This window comes from Prunus mume, linkage group LG4, assembly GCF_029339155.1.
Source record: "Prunus mume cultivar Tortuosa linkage group LG4, ASM2933915v1, whole genome shotgun sequence".
Classification (NCBI taxonomy): domain Eukaryota; kingdom Viridiplantae; phylum Streptophyta; class Magnoliopsida; order Rosales; family Rosaceae; genus Prunus; species Prunus mume.
Genome location: NC_142701.1, coordinates 5,906,029 through 5,933,287, shown reverse-complemented (window position 1 = coordinate 5,933,287; position 27,259 = coordinate 5,906,029). Strand labels below are relative to the sequence as shown.

The window sequence follows — 27,259 nt, the reverse complement described above, 5'->3', positions numbered from 1 at the left end:
AGGGTTTTAATTCACAATCAATTAAGGAAGAGTCCAAATTGCCCACTACCTCGTCGATTAAAACCTAATGAATCTCACGCCCCAAAAGCCGAGTGATGGAAATTAATTAAGAGATTATGAGCAAGGCTTAATTAGTTAATATAAACTAAATTGATTAATTAAGGCTCATAAATTGTATTGAAATTAGATTCGGCGTTCAATGTCAATTGGGCTTGTAAAATGAGTTGTAAATGAAAACTTAAGTGAATAATCCCAAGAGGCCCAACAAGCAAGGAAAACCGATCGTAGGGGTATTGTTAATGGGTTTGACCCATTTGATGACTCACATGGGTCCTTTTAAGTTATATGGGTCATGGGTGAACCAACTTAAATGCCCTAGCCTATAAATAGTACCTTGAGTCATCTTAGGGTTTTAAAGTTTTGGGAATTGAGTGAGGCAACTGAAGTACTCTCACTCTCACCTGACCATGGCCGGCCACACTAGGAGGTGTTGCTAGCACCTACACCTCTTTGTGTTCTCATCTTCTTCTCCATGTTCTCTTTTTTGTTGTGTATGAAATTAGAGGCCATGCTTATTTGTGTAGTTTTTTCTTGGAGAATCTTTTGGTGAAGGCCCTCCATAGGTGATCGACCTAGAGCTTTGCTCAAGGTAGTGCTTCAAAGGTATAAAGGAACTTCTTATCTCTCTCTAGACAATGTAGAAGAGTCTACGTGCTTCAATCCTTTAGGCTTAAAGGTATGGGAAAAAGATTTGTTTTTGCTCATGATTTTAATTTTTAAGCTTCCGTTGTCATAATATATAGTGATTCTGTTCTTCACGTATATGTTCAAATGATCTTTTATAAACACAAGGTTTCCTTCAAAGAAAATCAGAACATTCGAAAATGTCAACAAAGCCATGACACGAATTGTTGAAATTTGACATGACATATTTTTAATAAGTCTATTTCATGTCATGTCAACAATTTTAATGAATTTTATGACACATTTGACAATGGAGAGTAAAGTCAAATGCTAAAAATTGGTTAATGTGAGTCACTTTGATTACCAAATGATAATAGAAGATTTGATCATACTTTCAAGGGGAACTAGAACAATTAAGTGTATATGTAATACAAATTAGTAAAACTATAAAGACAGTTTGTAAAAACAAAAATAATAATATAAAAAAATTTGTGTGATTGTGATGGCCTAGTGATGAACATTTAGTTAATATAAAGAAAACATGTGGGAAGATAGCAAAGTGAAACAATACTTGTGACGACTAAAACGAAGCACATACTTCGATTTCCACCATGTATCTAGTTTGTTTCCATTGCACTTGGTATTAGCTATATAAATGGTTATAAGACTTCATCTTCCTTCCATTAACAAAATTAATTAACATAACCAGAAGCTAGTCATTAAGCATGGCAGAGAAAGAAGGGGCCATAGTTAAGAAAGGCCACGAAGAAGGCTTGAAACTGGCAGCCTCTATTCTCCAAAAATTCGAACTCCCTCAAGGAGTTCTTCCCTTGGTCGGTGTGATCGAAGTCGGGTTTGTCGAAAGCACGGGGTACATGTGGATCGTGCAAGAGAAGAAGGTGGAGCACGAGTTCAAACTGATCAGCAAGCTTGTGAGCTATGACACTGAAATCACCGGCTACATTGAGAAGAAGAGGATCAAGAAGCTCAAGGGCGTGAAGGCCAAGGAGCTGGTGCTGTGGCCTCCAGTCAGTGAGATCACAGTGGATGAGCCACCAACTGGGAAGATTCACTTCAAGAGCCTTGCCGGGATCACAAAGACCTTCCCTGTTGAGGCATTTGCTTAACTTTGGCGCCAGTGAGGCATTTGCATGGTTATGCATGGGTTTTAATTAGTTCTTGTTCAAGTCAATGGGCTTTTGATGTTTCTTCTTTTTTTTTTCCCTTTTTTTTTGTTTTTTTTTTCTCTTTTTCTAAACAACTAAGAAGCAAGTGGGAATAAGATATTAAATGAAAGTAACTTATCTATGTTTATAAAATATAGGGGATTTGGTGACATAAGGAATAACTCTATCTAAGGTTTTAGTATTGTTTAGTTAAGTTTTGCTTTTCTTTCTAAATTTTTTCATCTATTAGTTATTTTTATTCAAAATTGTTGTTAATAAGATTTGAACTCAAGAACTTCTATATATAATAAAGTGAAAACTTGATGACACTAGACCGAATAGCATTCATCGGTTGCTGTTAGTTCTAAAATCAGTCATTGATTGTGCCCAAACATGATAATGTATAGGAATTTCTACATCGCTAGTTTCCTTTGGTTTGGGTAAAAGAATTCATCTTTTCAATTAATCATCGTTTTCTCGTAATAGAAACTCTATGTGAGAGCGATACTCGTACTTGCATTAACTATACTATAATAAGATTTGCGCACTTTCGAGGTTTAATTTGGTCTAAATTAATCTATTAATTTAAAATTGAGAAAAATAAAAAATAAAACACAATTATAAAAATAAAAAAAGCAAATTAACACACACGTGAGCGTGTGCAAATAGATATGCAGAACAAATTATTAATCCCAAATTAATGAATCCTGAAGGCTTAAACGGAACATTATGATTTAAAGTATCAAATTCATTGAGAATTGGTAATAAAGTTGAAAATTTTGGGATTCACCTGATTTTCTAGGTTTCTTGCAATCATGCCTTTGAAATCCAAATCTAATATACGACATCTAACTTGGATAGCATAACCACAATACCTTTGGCGAAATTGGAAAAGAAATTTGAAAGAGAGAGATTGAGACTTGGGAGTCTGAGAGGGAGAAAGGAGAAGAGTCATGAAGAACATGTTGGGAAGCCGAACACGTTTGGGAAGAAAAAAAAAAGGGTACAATAATAGGGACATTTTGGAAAAGACCAGAGGTTAATTAACTTTTATTTTTATAATTAAAAATAAAAGTTAATTTAGATGCAAACAGGCCCATTTTCATTTGAAGGGGTGAAAGCTCAATATGCTGCCGGGGGCCTTTTAAACAAAAAAAAATTTATTTTGTAGCTGGGCTTAAAGGTTTTGGAGGCCCCTAATTTTAGGAGGTTCTATCCGTTAGAGCAGCCCACACATACTATGGGCCTTCCTTGACCATTACATGCTTACAAACTGAGCTAAGCCTCTCCCTACTCAATTCAATATTTGGATTTTAACATTCCCAAAATTTGAATTGTGTCACTTTTCTCTTTAGCATTAAAATAGATCATATTCCACCTATGTGACCACTATCCAGCGTTAAATATGGCGTTTAACATGTCAAGAAATTTTTCGGTGTGACTGTCAAATGATCATGTGCCTTTACTATTGGTGGAGCAATTGTAACCACCTCCTTGTCAAATGATCATGTGCTGTTACTATTGGTGGAGCAACTGTAACCCCTTCCTTGTCAAATGATTATCTAGTGTTATTAGTTCTCAATATTACTGTTGAGGTTCAAAAAATCCAAGGTTGGGCCCAAATATATTTCTAACCGAGTAGACACCTAACTTAGGTATGCAAGAGTTCGTCATATACGCATGCACACGTGCCACACCAAGAAAATAAGCAACACGCCACGCTACAAGCTTAAGTAGGCCCAAGTCACACGAATGTCTGAGGCTTTGAGCGGGTTGTGGCATAGATGGTTACGAGTATTCAATAGGCCCATTGATGGTCCAAGGAGGAAGTTTTGGGCTGCTTCCCAAAATTCAAGCTCATTTCTTTAGCCCAAATATATGGATAAGCATGAAAGAGAGAAAATGGTAGCCCATTACCTTAGAAAATTGGCCCATCTCCTTAATGAACTAGCCCATTACCTTAAAGAATGGCCCAAGTGACCTATAAAATATTTGAAAGTCTCCAGCCAAAACCACAACAAAAGCCAAAGGTTACCTATGTATGCAGGCTGCTGGGAATCTCTAGCACATGGCTAAAGACAAATCCCAACACAGGCCATCCAAAAACCAAAGGATACTTGAGCAAAACACCCTTCAGACCAGCGACATTACCCACTCATTTCTCATACCAGCTCTTGCCACGAAATAAGGGAGGAAAGAAGGAGATATGGTAGCCAAAGATAAGAGATTGCCACAGGGACAGCTACGGGAAGACTCTAAAACTCCCAAAAATCTTATCTCTGTGTATTTGGATTGGGAGAGATTTCATAAAAAGAGGTTGAATCGAAGGAAGAGAAGAGAAATGGAGGAGAAGACTTGGTAAAATTGGAGATAACCAACTAGGGTTTCTCGGGAAAAAGAAGCTTCCAGCGCCTATAAAAGGGAAGCACCTTTTACCCAACAAAACAACTCAAAAAAGGGCAAGCAACCCACATCCATAGAGCAAGCTTCATCTCTCATCCTTGGAACCCTTCAATTTCGAGCTCTATTCCTCAATCTCTTCTCATTTTCTCTTCTGGCAAGCCATTCCAGAGTCTGACAGGCTGCCGGAAAATTGCTCAAACCACCCACTTCTCCTCCCTTATCTTTCTCCCCCTCTCTCTCCTCAACGAATCCTCTTAAAATCCCTTCCCCCTTGCTTTGAATCTATGTTTCTCATAGAAAATCACAACTCTCTCTCTTTCATGCTAAACTCATGAGTGATTAGCTTCCATGCCATAAACTTCTCAAGCCAAGCAAAGAATTTATCTATAAGCAACTATTGGTTTCATTGGTGAAAGAGACCAAGGTGTTTCCTAATGCTCAGCTATCCTTTTGAAGCATTCTTGGGGTCTGATCATTGAACTCAGACTCAAGGGCAATTTCACATATTTTGCTCTTTACAGAGCCTGCACTCCACTCAGTAGCTGCCGGAACGAAAAAGCCCATACAATTACAAATTAGTATTCACATGGAAGGTGTCACTCATATTATAACATGTATTTATTTAGTAACTGTAAGGTGTCACTCATATTATAACACATTTTTATCTAGTAATACTATATCATAGATTTATGAAATATCAAAACACTTAGAGCAAGTCCACCGATTAGACTTGCCAGGGCATAAGGCCTCCTAGGCCAAAGAAACCAACTCTAGCTATCAAATTCAACTCGGCAGATAGTGGGCTCCACCAAGACTGGGTAGGCCCGAAGGCAAGAACAGCCCGAGTTGTTGTCTGAAGGCGCTAATGTCAACGAAGAATATAATTTTTAAAAAATTCTAAAAAATTCTAAAAAATTACCAAAAAATACATAATGTTTTTTTTTTATACATACTTAGTAATTTTTTATTATTAATCTCATACATATAAATAAAATTAACCCCATGTGGATAGTAATTGCCATTGGGTTGTCATGGCAATGGGTGGAAAAGCAACAAAAGTATTGCTACGATAGATACTATTCATGTGAATAGTAACTGACTGGCCTAACTTGCCATTTTCCATGATAAATGGGTGGAAGTGGTCTTAGATTTGTAACATCATGTAACATTGTAATGGATGACTTGTTCAGGGTTTAGGGCATTGACAACAAGACCATTTTGGGAAAAGCCCTATAGTGGTCATGAGGCCATAGGTCACATGCCAAATATAGCTCTAAAATAATGTAAAACTCATCTCCAACCATAGGCCATATGCCAAATATAGCCCTAAAATAATGTAAAACCCATCTCCAGTCATGGGCTAAAAATTTGGCCAAATTTGAAGTCCACATTTACTTTAGCCTCCATGGTCAGGCTAATTTTTTTTTGGGCCCAATGCATGTGCTTTCCAAGAAGAGAAAGTATCATGCGTGGGTAAGAGCATAAAGATCTCGCAATTGCATATCCAACAAACAATATTAAAGGCGCTGACGCCAACTAGTCGTTAGGTTTTTTTATAGATAACTTTTTAAATTCGTTTGTTTTTATATATATATATATATATATATATATAAAAATTGGTTTTTGATCGTTGGAGGTCAGAACTATTGATTGAAAAGTTACTTTTTTATATTATTATTTAAAACCTTTTTATATGTTTTAAATTCGTTTTGTTTAAAAATTTGGTTATGACCATTGGAGGTCAGAACCATTGAAACATAGCCTTTTTTTTTATAAAAATAATAAAAAGTTCCTTTTTTGACTTTATTATTATTATTTTTAAAAATTTTGAAAAACTTAAAATATGTCTATAAATACGTCAAAAATTTCTCACTCATTTCATTCCACATTTCTTACAAATTATATCACATTCTTTACTTATTCACAACTTTCCATACTCTTTCTTTTTGTCAAATTCACATTGTTTGAAAAATGTCTAAGACTTTGAGGGGACGAAATGGTCACGAGTGGAAGATGAACATCTTTGCAAGGCTTTCACAAGTCTCAGAAGATAGCGTTGTGGGTGCTAACCCAAAAAGGACTGGACTTCGGGAACGCGTCTCACAAAAATACACAGTCTATGGAAGACATCATCAATCCTTCCATTTACAAAAAAAGGAGATGAAGTTGTGAGATATTGAATCGAAAACATTCAATTTACTGACATTTGAAGATGAAGATAAGAGGTGCCACATCGACAAAAATCTAATCGGAAATCTAGATAGTTGCTCATGGACCGACATGTGTCACTTGAAAATCATATCCGAAAAATTATTAAGATTCCTTCAGAATATGACGTGCCATATGGACGCAAAATCTTATCAGAAATCTTGTTAAATGCTTATCAACACACGCGTGTCATATATAGAATATTGTCTCTTAATAATAGTTTAATTAAATTAAACAATACAAAATTGTGGAATGTATGAGTATTGTACTTTAGTTTTTCTCAAAATAATAAAATATGAAGGACTCTAAAATATAATCATGCATGGTTGGAGATGGAAAACTTTAGCCATACACTTTTATTGAAAAAATTAATATTTTAAAGGACTAAATTTAAAGTCATTGACTACATTTAGTCCTATGACCGGAGATGACCTGAAAGACACGACCGTCCATTTCCTTTGGCAAAAATAATAATAACAATAATATTAAATTAATAATAATAATAATCCATGTCATGAAAAGTTGATTCAACTTAGGGGGCTTGGGCAGCACTTTCCTTCTCAAAGCAACTTAACAGCCGGATAAATACAAAATGTGACGACTCCAAACTTTTAAGCACTTTACTATTGATTTTTTTCAGATAAGTTACACGTAAATCTATGTTCAAACCAAGGATTGCTAACACAACGGGAGGATCTAGGTCACTCTTTTTGTAATTTTTTTTTTGGAGGTCTTATAACAATAATGTAGCCAAAATTAGCCGTGTGTACCTTACCACATCTTTATACCATCTTTATGAAATAAGGAAAAGTAAAACGGCAAATCTTTGAATTTGGGTACAAAATTCCTAAAAATGAATTTGGGCAGATATTTAAATACGAGATGAATCTATAAATGCTGCTGGTCTCAAAACTGATACTGATACATTGAACCATCCATCCAAAATTGGAAAATAAAAACCACTGTGAGAAGAAAAAGCAGGTAAATGTTTATATCTGAAAAAATGTGTATGTAACATGATCTTACACAATGCCACCTACCAGCCAACATCTCCCCCTGCTCCTCTCTTTCTCTCTCCACAATACTCAACCAAAGAGACATAATAATTAACTATACACTTTTCTCAGCTCCTTTACTCAAAATCAGGAACATGGACACAATATGAGGCTGGCATTATGAAGCAAAAAACTTTAAAAGGACAACCAATGGAATCCAAAGGCATGGAATAATCTAGAGAGAAAATTAATAAAAAATATATATGTATATAATTCCAAATGTGGACTAACGAGCTATTTCTCTCTGCAGGATTTCTCTGCCTTTAAATTCTGAAACAATTAAGTTGCTGATTATGTCACAGGTAAAAATGGTAATCCTAGTATGAAATGATTAATGGTAAATACTAGGAGAATTACCATAAAATATGAGGACAGACCAGAAATGGGCATGTCTGCTAGAGGCTGCAGGTTCTCACCCAGTCCTCTAAGAACTGATGGCTTGGAAGGACCATCTCCTTAACCTTTTCTCCGTTCTTGTAAATTTTAAATGTTGGAATGGTTCTTATGCTCTCAGCTTTCGCTATGGATAAGCTCTCCTCCACATCCACCTTCAACCAAACAACAAAGCGTGTAAATGTCAATCCTCGAAAATAGATACAGATGATGCTATTATGAGCACTATGAATCCTGGTTATTCAAATGCAATTTGAAAACAACACAAAAAAATTGGACTCATATCATAAAGGGAAATAAAAGGCAGAAAAACCTGCTAATCTTATGAGATGTACAATGAATTAATGCAAGAATTGAATAAATCTGATCTGAAATGGTAGGGGCACGGTGGAATGATCTCTTTTACATGAGGTGAGTATAGATCAATGAAAAAATTACGTACCTTAAAAAAATTAACATATGGATATCGAACACAAAGCATATTTATGAATGGGGATATTTCTTCACATTTCTCATTGGATTCAACTTTGAAATGAACAACAGAAACACCTGAAACGTCAAATCTTCAGTTAGACAAGATACTTGGAATTGATTGAATTATTAAGCAATTAAAATGGATCAAGCTCACCAGGTGATGATATTGCAGCTTTAAACTTATCCAAACTAGAAACTTCTTCCACTTCACTACCAAACTTCACATTATGAAGTTCCTCCCCATGAGACTTCTTCAACGCAACTTGTGCCCTGTGAAGAGATTCAGCAACCTCATTGTCTCCAGGAAGGTCCCTCCTCAAGACCTCATAATCTCTTACTGCCTCTGCCCATCGATCAAGCTATAAAATTCACGCGAAAAGACGCCAAAAATCCCATATGAATCAACAAAAAATCACATATGAATCAACAAAAAATGAATTCAAAGAATGGAATGCCCACCCACATGCACATATGAAGAACAATTTACCTTTGCATTAGAGACAGCCCTTCGAAGAAGGGCTTTGGTGTAATTAGGTTGAATCTTGAGGGCTTGATTGCAGTCTTCAACAGACTCTTCCCATTGTCCGAGCTTAGACCGGCAAACTGCTCTATTGCAATAGAGAACAGAGTTGGAGCTATCATATTTGAGGCCCTCTCCATAAGCAGAGCAGGCTTCAGCAAATCTTCCCGAGCTGAAAAGATCGTTGCCCTGGGAACGAGCATTTGCAACCTTCTTCACTTTATTTGATACCCTCATAACTTCAACATTACTGCAGTCAATCAGTCCAGCCTTCTCTGCTGCTACTACTGCATTCTCAAACCTGCAAAAAATCTAATATCCTTTTTAACTCACTCTAAAAGCCCTAGCTGCTAAAATTTTTAAGTTTCCACTTCAGTGCTTACCTTCCCAATGCCATCTCAACCTGGGCTCTCACATACAGTACATAAGCTTCAATAAGGATGCCAAAGAATTTGGTTGGGAAGCAAGAAGAAGGGTAATTTTCAAACTTTGGTATGTTTGTTAAGCTGGATTCAGCATCTTCGAGTTGATGTAGCTTCAATAGAGCTTCTGCTTTACAAGCCACTAGCTGTAATTTTATTCTAATTAGTTAAAGTGATTTGAAAATTTTGGTTCTATGTCCATGTGAAAAAGTGAGACTTCAAGCTAGGTTCTACCTCAGGAGAGGACTCTGCTCCAGTTGCTATGGCAGCCTCAGATTCCCTAAGCACGCTTTTCCAATCGCCAAGCTTACGGGCATCCTCACATTGTTTCAGATGTTTCTCGAGTGACTTCAGCTTCTGTAACTCAGACTGATCCGGCTGTTGGCCAGGAATACAGAGGTGACGGTAGGATTTTTCAACTTGCCCAAAACTGCAAAGTGTCCAAGTTATTAACTGAGATGACACTGAATGAATTTGAATAGTTCAGAGTAACATGCAACATAGAGAACGGATCAAAACATAAACATAAACTGGGGAAAACTTAAAAGAATTCTAGAAGCAAATGGAGGGCTACAACTAAGAACTATGTAATTAAATTACCCATGGATGTCCTTTGTACTTTTCAGACTTAAAAAAACAGTTTTCTCTCAAAAAACTGAAAACACAGTTCAATTACAAGCAGCAAGCTCTACAATGGAAACAAAATCCAAAGGAATCGACAATCTAGAATACCAAGGATGAGGCAACAGAATATTACATATCTGAACTCGTAAGGACAGGGAAACAGAAAGAACCCAACAGAGAAAATTGATATCTCAGAAAGTAACCCCCCTAATTGGCTGTTCTAAAAACCACTCAGACTGCCAGCAACAGAGAACAATGATATCAAAAATTATCCCTTGCCAATCCAAATAATATTAAACTGAAGCAAAAGCTGGAAGTGCCTAAACCAATGTCGCATAGAGACAACCCACATCAGATGCACCAACACCAATCAGAAACACAACTTAAGCACAAAGCACATGGAAACTAAACAGACCAATCACATTCACCCAAAGAGGAGCAGCAATGTAAACTAATTAAATTTCCTAGAAAACACAATCATACAAACAACAAAGAAACAAAACCAACAACAAAGAAAAAGCCAATTTTTGACTAATGAAGTCTCAAGTTTTCAACAGTTCTCACCGAAGATACAGAGAACCCAACCGTTGATGCGCCCTTCCATAACCAGGGTCCAACCTGACAGCCTCCTCACACTCCCTCACGGCCTCCGGCAGCCTCCCCAGCGCCGTCAGTGCCGCTGCCCGGTTACTCCGGTAGGCAGCGTTTTCCGGAGACAAGGATATAGCACGATCATACAATGCCAATGCCTCACCAAAATGGCCTCTTCTGTAAAGCTCATTGCCAGCCTTCTTCACCTCCTCTGGATCAGAGTTCCCCATTGCCCTCTTCCCCATCACAGACTCTCCACCCAACTGTACATTAGCATTACTCCCACCACTTGTATTAACATTTGAATCTAATTTTACACCTCCACCTCTCACTATGCTGCCATGACCATAGTTCCCGCACCCAGACCCCAAAACATCAGTCTTGTTGCTTGCTCTGCAGGCCAATCCAGATTTTACGATTTTCCCAGATGGGCATATATTGCCACTTGGAAACACAGTGGTCGTTGAGGCAATTGAAGTAGAAGATGATGAAGAAGTTGCTGTATTAGTACTCGCATTAGTGCTGATACTGGTATTGACGCTTCCACCGGAGTAGATCAATGGTGGTCCAGCAGAAACCGATCTCCGGTGAGCCGGCTTCCAATTACGCGGCGTCGTACCGGATCGGACCGTCTCGGAGGCTCTCGGGCTTGTTTCGGACGAGACCGAGAGTTCGCCGGAGTGGTTGTTGGATTTGGAATCCGATCTTTTGCCCAACTGGGCATTGCTGGTTTTGCTCGAAACTGAGCCAGAAGAAGTACCTGAACTACAGCTTGAAGTGGTTGCGGATACACCACCGCCATTGCCACCATTGACAGAGCTCCGGGTCGTCAATGGCGAAACGGGTGAACCCAGATCGAGTTCTTTGAAATCGGGCTTGTTCTTATTGTTGGTGTCGCTGTTGTAACTCAGTGAGTCACGGAAGCGGCTCGTGAGAGAATCAAAGCCCATTTCTTGCATTGATTTGCCAGTAGCGTGGGGCATTTTCTTCACTGCCTCAGCTTCCCAGAAACACACAGAAAAATACAGAGTTTGTTAATTTCAAGCTTTCTCTGTTGCTTCAATGCTCTTTGTTAGAAGAAAGAGCAGAGCAGAGCAGAGGGAAGGAAGAGAGTGAAACCCAAATGTAGAGAAGTTGAGTTCAGTTGGTGGTAGTGAGGTGAGGAAGAGGAGGAAATGGAAGACATAAAAGAAAGAAAGAAAGAAGAAAGGAAAGAGAAAAAGAAGGGATGGGGATCCCGTGATGTTAAAAGGAGCAAGCAAAGAATGACTGAATGAGAGAAATTTTCCCTTTTTAAATAGAAAAAATAAAAAATAAAAAACAGATTTTTTTTATTTTTTATTTCCCTATTTCTGGGTGACTTTGTATGGGCTGGTAGCTATTTCTTTGCTTCTATTGCATTAGAAATTTTTTGATACAAGTGACATTGAGAGGGCGGGGAATCGAACTTATAACCCGATGCGTGATAAACACTCTTTGTCTACCGGATTAGAAATTAGATTAGGTCAACTTGACAAAAACAAATTAAAAATGTATTAGATTAAGATTATAATTGGATTAGACTATTTTTTTTATCTTTACTATCGTTGTCCGAATTGTCTCTACCGCTACCTGCCTGCCTGTTTCTCACTATTTTGGTTTTTTTAATTATTTCTTTTTACTTTTACTCTATTGATTTAAACATTTATGGTCACCTTTGAGACTTTATTATTCTGATTATCTGCTTGACTCAAACACTGCTTCAATTTTTATCCATCCGCGTGACATTGATAAAATAATATATATCTTCTTTGTTTGGTCAGATCGGAGTTTTAAAAATATATATATAGTTCAACCCCACCTCTTGAAAAGCAAAGTAAGAAGAAAAAAAGATGTGGGTGTTTACGAAAACAAATTTGCAGCATGATTTTTGTGAAACTATTAATTTGTAAAAATTTATCAGGGGGTCATAATTGTATTTCGATAGATTATTGCTGACCTTGACTCTTGTTTTTTTCCAATGAGGAAGGAAATAAACTTCAAAGCCAATTCCATAGGGTAACCAACCCTAAATTCTTGATGAAGAGTTGTCATAGCTTCTTGACTTTCTAGTGTCATGTGTACACCTATTTATTTGATTAGAAATGTTGGTTGTTATTTTCTTTGTTGGATTTGTATATATAGTTTTAAATTGGACATAAGTCACTTTTGAACCTTGTAGTTTCAATTCGGTCAATTGTGCCTTTGTAGTTTCATAATTGTAGCAATTGAAGGTCAAGTCACGAATTCCGTTAATTTGTTTTAGGGGTCAATGGTATTTTCGTCCATTTATGCCATTTAAACGTCATAGCCAAGTTGAAACTCCGCATTTCATGTTAGGGTGTGAAAATGAGAATTTGAATTTCGGGCTCTTCTAAACCTTGGGTTTATGATGTAAGATTTGGGGAAAATTTGTTGAGGGCTTGGATTGAGGGCAACCTAAGGATGAGATAATGTCAGAAATGGACAGAAATATCCCTAACCCCTTGAAACAAATTGATGGAATTCATTATTTATCCTTAAATTGCTACAATTATGAAACTACAAAGGCACAATTGACCAAATTTAAACTACATAGACCAAAAGTGAAAAAAAAATGCAAACTAACAAGGACCAAAAGTGACTTTTGACTTTTAAAATTTCTACGTGTGAAATTGAATAAAACCTCAAACATAACTATCGAAAGACTTCTTAAACTATATTAAATTCATTCAAAAACACGAAAATTGAAGAACTTATTAATTAAATAGATAAACAGGGGCAGAGCATAAAAAATGAAAGAGTCAAAGAAGTGAGTAGAGAGAATTGACACAAATAATATTTTCAACATCATTACAGAAATAACCAAAAAAAAAAAATTCCTTTAAATCACCTTCGCCACATTTTCTTTTTAATTAAGAAAAGGAAAAAAAACGTTATCGCATATTTTTAAGGGAGACTTTGGAAAAACACAAAGGAGAGAGAAATTTTGTAAAACAAGCCAAAATAGACAAAATTGCCTTATTTATTTTGGATTTCCTAATGAACTTTACATTTGCATGTCTTTGATTTAAAAGTTGAGAGGTTTTTCTGTCTTTTTTGAAAAAGTTTTGGCTTTTTCCAAAAGTGAAAATTTTTTTTTGACTAAAACCTAAATTTACTTATTTTTAAAATATACAATTATCCTTTTAATTTGAATATAAGATTCATTGAACTATCAAAATTTGGTAATTTCCATCCTCATTTGGAAAAATAATCAAACGACATCATGTTCATGGCAAAAGGGGGGAAAACTGAAAAAGGCAAAACAAATATTATTAAAAATGAGCAAAGCTTGTGTGTTTTTCCATAAACTTGTCATTCATCAAAGTTGTCATCCCAAAAAACAAAACGTGTATTTTTCCAATTTGAAAATTTGAAGGCTTATTATAAAATTATTTTTAGCTGGGGGACCTGCCGCTTTCATTATTACGGGGCTAATTATGGGCTGACGTGGATTTACCCAGATTAACTTATTTACACGCCATTCTATGGATGCCGTACTTCTGGGATTTCTCCGGTTATGGAAGCTCTATAATTAGGATGATGTCAATCTTTCAGTTTGTGAAATTCCCAAAATACCCCAATGCCTTAGCACTGCATTACAGCCCATTATGTTTTGGCAATTATTCCCCTATGAAATTATTGCATGCATCGTGCAGTGCACACAATGTGTCTGGGTTTGACTCGGAAAAAACGCAACAAATAGTCTCAAACAATGGTTTATGAATTTCGCATGAATAAATATAAGGGAGACTTTGAAAAAACCCAAAAAAGAGAGAAATTTTTGTAAAAAAGTCAAAACGGACAAAATTGCTCTTATTTATTTTGGATTTCCTATGGAATCCTTTATATTTGCATGTCCTTGATTTGAAAGTTGAGAGGTTTTTTTTTTTTTTTTTTTAAAACTTTGGCTTTTTCCAAAAGTGAAAGTTTTTTTGTGGTTAAAACTTAAATTTACTTAAATGGATAAAGTCTTATAGGGTCGTTTGATACGACGGATTGTCATTAACTGGACTGAATGTTAGTACCGTCTTGAATTAGCTTGGCATGACATAAGCTGGATAACACTCGTACAGTGTTTGGTGTATGTTTGATTGGACTAGGACTATTTTTTTTAACCGTTTTTCTCTCCACATCTCTTTCCTTGTTTTCCTCTCTGCTTCACTTTCTTCTTCTTCCCAATGCATCTCTTTCATCTTCTTCTTCTATCTACTTTTCTTCTTTTTCTTCTTTTTTTTCAAAATTTTTCTCTCCTCTTCCCCTTTTATTTGAAAATTTTATCTCCTCTTCTTCTCCATTTTCTCTTCACCCATCTTTTTATGCCCTAAAATTCATCCCATCTCAACATACCATTGATGTTGTTGGGGTGGTGAGAAGATTGGGACAATGATACAGTGACTTTGTTGTGGTGTTTGTTTTTTGAATTTTGAACGGGCTATGGCTGTTTGGGATAAAGATCCAGTGGCCATGGTGGATATGTGAATCTGGATTGTGTAGTGGTGTGAGTGTGGGAGTAAAGAAGGGAGCAAAAGAGAGATAGAGAGCAGGAACGGGTTCAGAATTGCAAATCGGATGAGCTAAATTTACCTAAAGTACAAATGTATTAAGAAAATTTGGTGAGTTTTGTGGATTTTGGTTGGTTTTTGTAGATTTTTAGGCTTGGACAATAGATTTTAGGAACTAAAAACTAGAGGTAACCCACATGGGTGGCTAAAATTTTTTTTGGGTAAATCATAAGCCCTAGTTTGTTATATTTTTATTTTATATAAGCACTCTTTTTTCAGTATATTTTCTTCATCATATTTAGAACTTTTTGTTATTATACGACATTTGAAATAGAGAAAATGTTGGAATTATTGATAATATTGTTGAAATATTTGGAAGGGATTGAAGGGAAACAAACAAAGAAAAAAAAAAGAAGAACGTAATAATAAAATAAAAATATCCCATTTTGTGGGTCAGTGCACCTAACAAAATAAAAACACATCTCATCCCAACACATATCTCCCCCCTCTCTCTTTTTTATTATATTTTCTCGTCTCTCTCTTTTTTAATCTCTCCCTCTCTTTTTTAAAAATTCTTTTTTCCTCTCTTTCTCTCTCTCCCTCTCCCTCCTTCTTTTTCTTTTCCTTCTTCCTCTCTTCTTCTTTTCTTTCTACTCTCTCCGTCTGCTCCATCTCTCTGTTATTTCTTCTTGCAGCTTTGGGATGGGCTATCTCCATTAAGTTTTTTTGTCTTCTTAAGAATACTATATGGTATTACAAATACAAAAATTCGTATGGTTGTAGCCTGCATACCACTATGTGGATCCGTCCCTCGATAGAGAGGTTGTGCACTAGGCGTGGCGTGGGGTTGGGCTGGGCAATGTCTTACGAGTTGCAAAAGCTAGCCAGAGCACGGGACAATTAGTCCCTCCATCCCACGAGGGTTTCAATAAGAACACCTACGGAGGTGTTTTTGGTGGGACCGGGATCACCAATCCCACTTAAGCTTAGAACCGCACGACAACAAGAGCGTTGCTAAACGAACCCTAAAATTAACTGAGTACACCCTATAATCTAAGTTAACCCTAATATTTTAATCAATAAATAGTTTGGTAGTAGGGTGTATCCAGTTAATTTTAGGGTTCGTTTAACAACACTCTGACAACAAACATGAGATAAATTATTATCCAAGCTAGTCCAAGCCAATGAGGTGTAACAAACTTTCAGCGGTTTTGTCCCTTGAATTATTTGCATATTGTCAATTTAACTTTTTACAAATTTTTCAGTAAATTAAGGACTTCAATTGTTTAAAGATCGCTAATTGAAAGCTTATTGTCAATTTTTTCAAATGTCATCAAAATTTTCGTATAAATTAAGGGTAAATTCGTAATTTAATGATTTTTTTAAATAAATAAAATAAAAACCTCACGTACCCAGACCCTCGATGCACTTCCACCCTTCTTGGCCCCTTTTGTCTCTCTTTCCCCTCCCATCTAAACCCACCCCACCCTAGCGTCGCTGCCGCCCATCCTCTCCTCTTTCTCTCTCTTCACCATCTTTGTCTTTGAACAAACCCACCTACCATCTGCTAATTCCATAGCCATCTCTCTCGCTAAGGACAGAGTCAAAGTCACTGGAAGAGAATGCCAAGCTTAGCATCACAACAAGACATAGACCCAGCATCACAAACACAAATCTTAGTGTTGTCCATGTAGGAGCCTTAACCAAATTCAATTAGCAAAAGATGCGCATATGTCAGCGTCTTTGGCCAATATGAGGGTGAATCATTTTAGATGGGCGTCTCAACCACCTACCTCACTGGCAATGGCGGAGCCACTCCTAGGCCTGGAGTGGCCTTGGCCTAAATTTTGATCTCTCCTCTATTATATTATATATAACATATATAATTTGTAATAAATAACTTATAATTTAAGTTAAAATTCCATCTAAAACAAATTAGACATGACTAAATTATAAATATTTAACTCTAAACACATTGTAGGGGGTTTTTTGTTCCAGACTGACGAATGGGCCTGGGCTCTGTGGAGAAGGCAACGAGCGAAAATCCCCAAATGCCTGAGTTCGAAAAACAAGCTCCCAAGAGAGTTTTTAGAAAATCTAATGAGATTTTAAAAGAACACTCTCAGGATCACTTCACTAATACCCAAATAAGCATGAGGATTTCATTAATGGCTTAGCTTGAGGAGCATGTGGCATGGGAGCTAAGCTTTCTACAAGTTTAGCAATTTGAGAGAGAGAAAACAGCGTGGGTTTCTTACGGAGGAAATATCAGCGAGCCCTATCCTAAGAAGAAGAAAGATGAACATGAAGAGAGGTTTGGGTGGCTTGAGAAAATTCCAGATTTGCTTGACAAAGCTTGGTCAAGGTCTGGATCATTGAGTTGTGGATGGATTTTCTGGGTAACAAAAAGTCTCCTTTTATAGGCGTTAGGAGCTCCAATTTCGTCTGGTTTTCTTCTTCCTTTTTCCTTGGCAGCTCCTACCTAGCTCTATTTTGATGAATTTCCCCACCCAAGGAGCATGGGTAAGGAACCCTTTATGGTTCCAATGGTTTGACGCAGCTGGGCTTTCCCATAGAGGGGAAGGCGCCACCTGCTTTCCTTATGTTTTCTCCAAGGCAGAGCTTACAGAGGAAAAGGGGAGAGATGGAGCCTTTTGTCCGATGGACACTTCCCTCACCCCCATGGATTTCCTCTGGTCTTGCCATGGCTCCATTGTTTGGAATTCAAACGGGAATAGGACTTGACGCCAGATTTTTGTAAGTTGTTGGGTTTGGGCTTGTACATATGGTATTGGGTCCTCTGGCTTTGCTGCTTCTAACGCTTTGGCAGGCTTTGTCACTGGAAAGGCTTTCCCTTTAATTCTATTGATGTGGGCTGGGCTAAATATTTTGGTGGGTTCTTTGGTGTCTTCCTAGAGCATGGGTCAATTTTTTCCTCTCTCTCATGCTAACCCATATGCTTGGGTTCTAGGAACGGGCTTGAGTTCCAAAGCCCCCAAGTGGCTTTGAAACCTACGTTCCTTGAACCCTCAATGGGCCCCGTGATTGCTTGTCACCTTCCATACCACAACCTTCTCAGTAAGCCCCGGTTGATTTCGTGGCTTGGGCCCACTTAAGCTCGTGACGTAGCTTGGTATTAGAATGGGCATAATTTCTATGCTCGTGCTTGGGGTTTTATTATGCCATGATAGGCTAGAGTCGGGCCAAGTAGCACCGAATGAGCATGTGAGCGTGATTTAGTAATATCGGTATGTCCTTGGCTTCTTCTGCACGTGCTTGTTTGGTATGATTCGTGGCTTGTAGCTTGTGTTGGCGGCTCTTATAAATTTTCTTTTACCCCGATTGAGCTTATTTTGCATCCAATTACCCCATATTGGGCTAAGGATTAATTTGGGCTTAGCCCCTTGGATTTTTGGGCCTCAACATTAGCCCCCTTGATTATTGGGGCCATGAGTAACTTTGAGATGGGTCAAATAATCAAACCTGGCCCAAAAGAAAAGTCAAATCCAGGCTGCTAACGTGACCTTCCCGTTTCAGCGTGTGTCGCCATGATTATTTTCCAGCAGTCCCTTGCATTCTCCAGGTACGCTTCCATCAATCCTGTTTTATTTTATTTTATTCTTCTTTCCTTTTCTTCTCTTCTTTTTTTTCTTCTCATCCCGACTCCTCTCTTCACGCGCGAGCCCTAAAACTAGTTGCCCCCTTTTCATTTTTGCTGGTTTCTTTTCATACACAGGTCTAGAGAACCCTTGGGAAACGAGAAATCACAGTGAGGCCTCAACCACAACCGTTGGTTGGTTACGCCCAGGAAACCGCTCGCAATCATCCGGGAAAAGCCACGATTCTTCTTTAAAATCCTTCAAATTTCTTCGATTCGCTCTTCAATCCGTCCAAAACCAAGCTTAGCAAAGTCACTTGGCGAAGTATGGAGCAATTTCTACTGTAATCGCAAGCGCCCCCTTTCGACTTCGCAAGTCTGGAAGAATTCCAGCAATAGCAGTGGTAAGCATCGCCTCTGCTTTTTTTCTTGTTTTCTACATCTCGTTACTCCGAGCACATGCATCTATACACATATACATACGCATATATGTACATGTGGAGGCACCTTTATATTTTTTTGAGAATTCCTCACTAACAGGGCACTTTTCTCGGTCCGGTTTCTTCCAATTTCCCAAGCCCTAGGCTCGAATTTCAGGCATAGACCACTAATTTGGGATTTTAAGCGTGCTTGAGGCGATATCTTACCTTGATTAACTGCAAAACCTCTAGATGGTGTCGAAGCATGGTGGAAGGAACAGGAACACCACTCCATGACTTCCTTCGCATATTTTATCCCTGTGATTCATTTTCTCCTCTTTTTCTTTTGGCACCAGATAATCTTTTCCCCTCTCATAGGAAAGATTTGCATGATGATATTGAATTGGTCTCCCTTTTTTTTTTCTTTCTTGACGTGGTCTTGGCATGATATTACAGAGATGTGCGTGCGTTCAACAATTCGTGAAGGTGCTGGAACTTATGCATTTTGTTCTTTCTTCCCTTTTTTTTTTCGCAGGTGTCTGTGACTTAGTAGGCTTGCCATGGCGTCCACCTGACCTTCCGCCGATCATGCTAGACCATCTCTACTCCATGGATGACAATCTTAAAGCAGAAGGGCCGCTCCTGTTGCTTGAAGATGCCCGTAAAAATCCGTTGTTGGTGATGAGCCGTCCCCTGAGACTGCTCCTGTAATTAATCCTGCCTCCATATCCGATGTTGCATTGAAAAGGGCCTCTTTCCAGCCGTTCCCTTATTCTTCCAATATCCTTGCGGCATCAGTAAAGGTTGGTCGAATGGGTCGACTGTGAATCCGCGGGATCCATCCACATGCAACATCCTCGCGCAGAGCACAAGTCCTTGATGCCATCTTCCTTTCCAAATTGTGGGACATCCATATCGGCGAAGATGCTTCACACGTGGTCCGAGGTGGAGCACCGCTTACTCACACCTTTGTGTGCTCATGGGGGGAATTTACCCCTACCCTTGAAGATGTGGCGAATATCTCTCGCCTTCCGCTCAGGCGACCGTAGTCCTTTCGGCACGCCCTCACTCTTAAGAAATAGATAACCTTGCAGTCTTGCTAAGAGGCGCTCCACCTCTCCCAGCACTTCACTCCGATTTAGCAACTGGATACAATATTTTGGGGATGCAAACAGACAGAGTCCTGCCGTTTGGCTGCCTTTATAGCTCTGTGGCTTGGGCGGTTCGTGCTCGTGACTTTTCTCAGTGATCGCTTCATGAGCGTGTATTTCTTTGGCTTTGCCATAGCCCGAGGCGATACCATCCCCTTAGCCCCCATGTTCCTGGGACATCTATACCATCTTCTTAATCGAACCCAGCTTCTGGAAAAGAGTGCATCAGGAACCATGGGCGTAGAGACCCTCCTAAATTCTGGTTTCTTGCAGGTGTTCTGTGGGAGCGTCTCAAAGGGTTGGATGTGCATTCACTCCCTCATTCGCATGCTTTAAAGTTGGCTGACTGGGGCAATGGTTCCTTTATGCCAAACAATCTTCCATTAGTTTGCAGGTGGTTCAAGAGAATGCAGAGGAAAGGCCAGAGTTTCTTAAAGCTGCTAGACAATGTCGAGAATTTTGTCTTTCGTCCTTACGGCACCTCAGCAGAGTCCTTCACTTTCGTGCCCTTCTATCTTGACGTCAGTGATACGGTTGAGGTTCCAGCAGCTGTGTCGCATAGTGACTAGTTTCGGAAGCATGCTTTGTTGAATATAGCTCCCATCCCCTTACCTATTCTTGGAGACCACCGTGCAGAGGTTTCCGTGACCTATTCTCCACACCGAGTCAGGAGGCGATTCGGGCTTGACCAAGGTACAGACTGCCTCCTACAACGGCTCGTCTTGTGGGCTTGGTTTCGGAAGAGAAAGCCATCCCTCTTAGCCAAAAACGCAACTTGCCCTTCATTTCCAAGAGTGGTGACATTGTTGGGGAATTTCCTAAGACGAAGCCGGCCGGGGTCAGAGTCCTCGCGGCTCGGAAAAAGTGCAATGCTAGCGTCAGGCAAAAGGAAGCGTAGAGGAGGAGCGAAATGTGAGTGAGAAGTGACTGCCGGTAAACCCTAAAAGGTTCATTCGAAGGTAGCCCCGAGTGGCCCTCCTCGAACCAAAGAAGCAACTCCCCCAGCCATACAGTCTTGGCTCACTGCATCCGGAGCCGGGTCGCTCTGCAAGGTGCTGAAACTACCCCTCTCCGTCGTAAGTGTTCTTGACTTCAGTACTTCTTCATGCCCTCCTTTGGCTTTGCGTGTATAATATGTGGGTAGATACTTATTTACATATATATTTTTATAGGAAAATGGGTGCCACCCCAAAGAGAAAGAGAAGTGACACACCGGTATCTCCTCAGTGACCCTAAACGTCGAAGCGCGGCGATTCTACATGCGAGATTTTCGAACACGCACCAAGATCGTTGAAGCTGCCGAACCCCAATAGAGTGACATTGTGATGCGATGATGATAGTGACACCACCGAATCCGAGGCTAATGTTCCGAGCAAGGGAACGTTGCGATGCTAGTGAAGATTCGGGGACTTCAATGAGGGTTGCGGTGAGGATGCATTTGCTTATTCCAGTGACTATCCAGGAGGACAAGGTGGTTGGATGTTTTCTTCGAGTCCACCGATAGCAAAGGTGCATGCCGCTTTAGCTGGCGAAAGTGTAATCGACGTGTTTTAAGTTTTGTCCCCCTCTTCTTCCTCACACCATAATCTGACACTCGACGCAAGTGCTCATCCCTGCAGTTATTGACATTGCCTGAGGACCCAAACCCTGCTGCGGCCATTGCTAATCCCGCCTGACCCTTGAGGTATCCATACCGATAATATTCTATTTACCTTCTTCTCCTACTCATCTGCCAATACCCATTACCTGTCAATTATCACGTACTAACCCTTGCATGCACCCCTTTCTTTTTTGCAGGCTGAGCATCCGCTTCGAATTTGGAAATTGTGCCCGTAGTACCTTCTTCCTTCAACACATTCGATACACTAGTCGAGGCAGCCCTCACAGGATCCTCTCCAACCATGACACCAACGGATTCTCGGGATGAAATGCCTACGCTCCAAGTTACAAGCCCTTTACCACCTATCTTCCAACATTTTCTCCAGAGAGACCTTGATCCTGCCATTTCGCCACCTTTCCAGAGCCATTCGAGTAACACCCTTGTCGCCCATACAACCCTGCCCGTTCCATCTCACGTTCAACCACTTCTCCGGGCGACAGGGCCTAGTCCTCTAGCACTTCTTCCAGCGGTTCAACGTGACAATGCGAGCGCTGAAACGCCGAGCTATCATTATGTTCGAATGCCGCTGCAGAACACCCTCGCAGCATGTCTTGGCCTGGAGTGGGAGGAATCATTTACTACCTTCATGGTTTTCTTTTGACAGCGGTGCTCAGGTCCTTCGATCCGCAGATGAACTCTTGCCGCTCTACCATCGGTTTAATGGTTACGCATTCTTCCGGGAATTCTTGTTTATCCCGAGACGATTGCGGCTTTGAAGAAATTTCGGACAAGTACGGGATTTCATGGACATGACGGTATTACTCTTCATTCTCGCGATGTTGCTTTCCGGGCCCTCGGCTTGGTGCTCCATGGGATGGATACTATGCGATTCTTTGGACATTCACGATCACAGTGCTCCTCGGCGGGATGCGGCTTTGCGAGGCTATGACTCTGGGCTTTCGAGCGAGCCCTTCTCAACTCGTGAAGGGTTTGGCACGCGGCCGATTTGGGGCACGGCAGTTCATAACATGAAGTCAAATCCCGCCCCGATGAAATAAGGGCAACAGCAGAGGCTTTGGTCTTCAAAGCAACGCGAATCGGAAAACCAGCAGGAATTGCATGGCCTCCTTCTCGCTCAAGGTATCTCTTCCGACAAGGTCGATCGTGGTGATGGAGGCAAGGACAAGATCTTCTCACAGGCCTCCTCCGTTCCCTTCTAGCCATCCTTGGTGGTACTTTGAGGTTCGTTACTTTCCGTCCTTCCCCATGTTTCCTCATTCTACATATGTTCAATGTTACTCTGATTTCTCCTGACATTCTCTTTTTTGTTCTGTTTTGCAGGTCGCATTTTGCTTGGTGTAGGATTGACTAGCTTGACACATTCTAGAGTTTCGTTCGGGATTGAAGCACACATTACTTCTTAGCATGTATAGCTTGATCTTGACTTATGTTGTAAAACTTGTACTGTGGCAGCTTGGCATTTTAGTGTTGTGTTCAATTTGCCGGAACCTATGTTCCTTTTTTTTTTCTTTTGCCAGAAACACATTGTAGTTCTTATTTCAACATGTATAAAATGCCTGGTTGATAGAATCCTTTGCTTGAATTTTAGATCGGGTATCCTTTTGAAGCATGGTGGTTGTTGCCAAAATTTTGTTAGGATGGCCCTTTAACACTGCCTGTTTTCTTTGAAGGTTCTCGAACCTTATGAGCATGCTAGCTTCCTTTTGCGGGTGCTCAGCTTGGCTTGTTCCTTTTCATTTTGCCCAAGCGTGAAAGCTGCTACAGCCTAGGATCCCATTCAAATGGCTTTGCTTGGCATGTCTTTTGCTAAGTAATATTTTCCTCCACTTTTTTAGATATCCGCTGTATATTTATATGTAATTGTAAACTGTCCAAAAAAGAAATTCGAGGTACGAAAAAGGGAAAACTTCCAGAGACAATTTTTATTTTTTTAAAATACTCCTTCATTTTCATTTCAAATCCCATGCTACCATGATGATACAAAAGCTTTTCAAAACAAAGTGCACATAGAAGGGGACAACATTTTTTAGATAAAAGGAAATGCAATAATACGAAAATAAGATATTATGCCTACTTAGCAGTAGTAGGGCTTGAGCCATTTTCCATTGATGGGATGCATTAGCATGCCTTCCTTGACAGAGATCAAGCGATAATAACCGCTGTGTGTACCTCTTTGACTGCGAATGGACCCTCCCATTGTGGGGCAAATTTGGAAGGTCCTGACATTTTGCCTTCTCACATGTTCAACGACTTTTAGCACGAGATCTCCTTGCTTGAAGGCTTGAGGCTTAACGGTCCTGTTATAGGCTTGGGCAACAGTCTTGTTGTAGAGTGCCATCCTTCTTTCAGCTTCCATCCTTTTCTCATCAACGCTTGAGATCTAGCAAACGCCAATCTGAGCATGTCTTTGCATCCCATTCAAGATCATTGATACCGCTATCCTGGCTGTCGGGATGGTGATTTACGGTGAAATAGCCTCGATCCGCACACCAGTGAGTAAGATGAAAAACCTGTAGCGCTCCTTGGTGAGGTGCGATAAGCCCACAAAGCATCCGGCAGGTGAACACTCCAGCCTTCTTGATACTCATATACCATCTTGCTTAGAATCCTCAATATCGTCTTATTGGTAGCTTCTGCTTGACCGTTTCCCTGTAGGTAATAAGGCGTAGAGCGACAATGTTTGATACCATACCCACTAAGAGTTGAACTCACTTGCCTGTTAACAAAAGGTGTGCCATTGTCGGTGACCATCTTGTATGGGATTCCGAACCTACACACAATGTATTCCCGAATGAAATTCGAGACGGCAGCTCCTGTGGCCTTTCGAAGGGGAATTGCCTCAACCCATTTCGTGAAATACTCCATAGCGGTGAGGATCCATATGTAGCCATCGGAAGGGGGATGGATTGTCCCAATCAAATCAAGCCCCCAAGTATGGAAAGGCCAGGGAGTGCGCATGTCTTGCAGCAATGTAGGAGGTTTGTGGCTTAGGTTAGCATGGATTTGGCAGGTGTGGCATTTCTTAACAAAGTCATGTGCATCCTTCTTCATGGTGGGCCAATAATACCCAATGCTTAGTAGCTGCCGGTAAAGCTTCTTCATTCCTTGGTGCTCTCCGCACTCTCCAAAGATGTATCTCTTGCATGGCTTGACGCGCTTCTGATTCTCCCAAGCACTTTAATGGCTCACCATTAAACCCCTTCCGATAGAGAGTTGACCCATCAACAAAATACCTCTTTACGGTCTTTTTGAGCTTATAGGCAAGCTTGGGGTTAGTCGGCAGAGTTCCTCCAACAAGGAATGCCAAGTATGGAGCCCGCCAATCTTCTGCAAATGAAACAGTGAATGACTCCTCCGTAGAGGGTATCGTAGAACAGGTGGGACAATCGAATTGTAGTTCAGCTGCTTGCTTCTTCATCTCTCGCCAATTATAACCTTTGCGTTGTAAGCTACTGCAGACAAAGCCGACATCGGTTCCAAGCCGCAAGTGGCATTGTGTACCTCTTGCAACCTCCTTCTTGCTTCGCCATCCCAACACACCGGGTCAGAACACCTCCCGGAAGACGTCTGTAGAGTTCCCCAAAGATAGTCACATAGTCTTTCAAGTCTTTAATGCCGCTCTCTTCACCTAACTTTTTCTTCAAAGTGGCTTTCTCCAATCATCCTCTTCCAGCAGGTCCCCCTGGGCCATTGCTTCGACCACTGGTGTGCTTCTCCTTATCACGGTGATGTTGGGCTGCTCTTGCACAAATGAGAGCTTCGATCCCAACGTGGCCAGAGCATCAGCGTACCTATTGGTGGTTCCTGGAATGTGCTCCATCATGATTTGCTTGAAGGAATTAATGAGCCTTTCAGCAGCTGTCCGATATGGTGCCAAGGTTGCTTCCTTCACCGCAAAGCTTCCTTGCAATTGACTTAGTACCAGGTTCGAATCGCCAATGATCTTCACCTTTTCTGCGCCCATTTCTCTTGCTGTGGACAATCCCGCAATAAAAGCTTCGTATTCTGCCACGTTATTCGTGCATGGAAAGTCTAGCTTGAATGAGAGAGCCGTAGCTTGCCCATAGGGATTAATGAGCACAACACCTGCCCCTCCACCTTTTGATGTGGAAGACCCATCAAAGTAGAGGGTCCATGGTTCCTCCTCTGTAACAGTAGCAACCATTTCCGGCAGCTCTCCAGGACTTCCTTGGAAAGGGTTGATCCTTCTATTTCGGGGAATAGAGCTAGCATGTCAATCACAGCTTGTCCCTTGATGGCCTTAGGAGTTGTGCATATGATATCAAATTCGGAAAGCTGCAATAACCAACGTGCGAGACGTCCGGATAATACTGGCCTTGTGAGCAGATATCTTACGGGATCGGACTTTACTATGAGTTGTAACTTGTGAGCAAGGAAGTAGTGTCGCAAGCGCTGTGCAGCATAGACAAGAGCAAGGCATAAGAGTTCCTTTGGGTACCTTGCTTCAGCTCCTCTCGCTTGTCGGCTTACATAATAAACGGGCTTTCTTCCCGTTATGGCTATCCTGCGCAAGCAAAGCTCCAACCGCAGATTCGTCACAGCCAAGTAAAGCTTGAGTGGAAGCCCAGGAATAGGTGCCTCATCGTGGGCAGCTTTGTGATCAGTTGTTGTACTACTGGTAAGCTTCTTGGCATCCCTGGCTCCATATATATGGCTTCCCTTTTTAAGGAGAGGAGTGAAAACACTCATCATTGCAGCAAGGCCTGGAATAAAACGCCGAATGTATGACAATCTTCCCATAAAACTTTTCAATTCCTTTGGATTCTTAGGTGGTGCAAGAGAGCATATGGCTTTGGTTTTCTCAGAATCCACATCTATACCACGCTGGTGTACCTGAAAGCCTAGGAACTTGCTAGATGAGACTCCGAATGCGCATTTCTTTGGGTTCATTTTTAACCCATACAGCCGGCACCTTTCCAGACCCGCCTCAGAACTCCCTGATGACTTTCTCTGGTTTTGGATTTTACTACGAGGTCATCCACATAGTCTTCCACCTCTTTTCCCATCATATCATGAAACACTGCCGTCATGGCCCGTTGGTAGGTAGCACCGGCATTCTTGAGACCAAATGGCATGACCGTGTAGTAGAAATTTCCATAAGGTGTTCGAAAGGCTGTTTTCTCGGCATCCTTGGGAGACATCTTGATTTGATTATAGCCACTAAATCCGTCCATAAAGGATAGCATGCCTTGACCCGAGGTTGAATCAATCAAGATATCCATGTTGGGCAGCGGGAACTCATCTTTTGGGCAGGCCCGATTGAGATCACGATAGTCTGTGCATATTCTGATTACCCCAGTTTTCTTCTTCACCGGTACGATATTTGCTAGCCATGTCGGGTGTTTGATTGGCTTGATGAATCCAG

General features: G+C 40.3%; 2 protein-coding genes across 3 annotated transcripts; one reads left to right on the top strand and one right to left on the bottom strand.

The window, feature by feature from the left end:
* Positions 1–1,409: 1,409 nt before the first annotated feature.
* On the top strand, positions 1,410–1,883 carry LOC148917760 (uncharacterized). Its single transcript, XM_089050912.1, has one exon. The coding sequence runs from the start codon at positions 1,410–1,412 to the stop codon at positions 1,809–1,811; it is 402 nt and encodes a 133-aa protein (XP_088907038.1). The 3' UTR covers positions 1,812–1,883.
* Positions 1,884–7,424: 5,541 nt separating this feature from the next.
* On the bottom strand, positions 7,425–11,807 carry LOC148917759 (TPR repeat-containing thioredoxin TTL4-like). Of its 2 annotated transcripts, XM_008230694.2 has the most exons (8): positions 10,514–11,807; positions 9,560–9,755; positions 9,287–9,471; positions 8,871–9,204; positions 8,538–8,742; positions 8,352–8,458; positions 7,874–8,064; positions 7,425–7,786 (listed from the first exon to the last, which is right to left on the bottom strand). In XM_008230694.2, the coding sequence occupies exons 1-7, from the start codon at positions 11,521–11,523 to the stop codon at positions 7,912–7,914; spliced, it is 2,190 nt and encodes a 729-aa protein (XP_008228916.2). In that variant the 5' UTR covers positions 11,524–11,807; the 3' UTR covers positions 7,425–7,786; positions 7,874–7,911. The 2 variants fall into 2 exon arrangements, with proteins under 2 accessions (XP_008228916.2, XP_088907024.1); XM_089050898.1 differs by having other exon boundaries at positions 7,425–8,064; positions 10,514–11,801.
* Positions 11,808–27,259: the final 15,452 nt, after the last annotated feature.

What these genes read in the sequence shown, in the direction of transcription:
- LOC148917760 (XM_089050912.1), top strand. Translation starts at nt 1,410, where the DNA reads ATGGCAGAGAAAGAAGGGGCCATAGTTAAGAAAGGCCACGAAGAAGGC.
- LOC148917759 (XM_008230694.2), bottom strand. Translation starts at nt 11,523, where the DNA reads ATGCCCCACGCTACTGGCAAATCAATGCAAGAAATGGGCTTTGATTCT. An exon ending in GAGCAGAGTCCTCTCCTGAG is followed by an intron (nt 9,472 to 9,559) that starts GTAGAACCTAGC and finishes ATAAAATTACAG; the next exon opens with CTAGTGGCTTGTAAAGCAGA. An exon ending in AGCTGCAATATCATCACCTG is followed by an intron (nt 8,459 to 8,537) that starts GTGAGCTTGATC and finishes TTGACGTTTCAG; the next exon opens with GTGTTTCTGTTGTTCATTTC.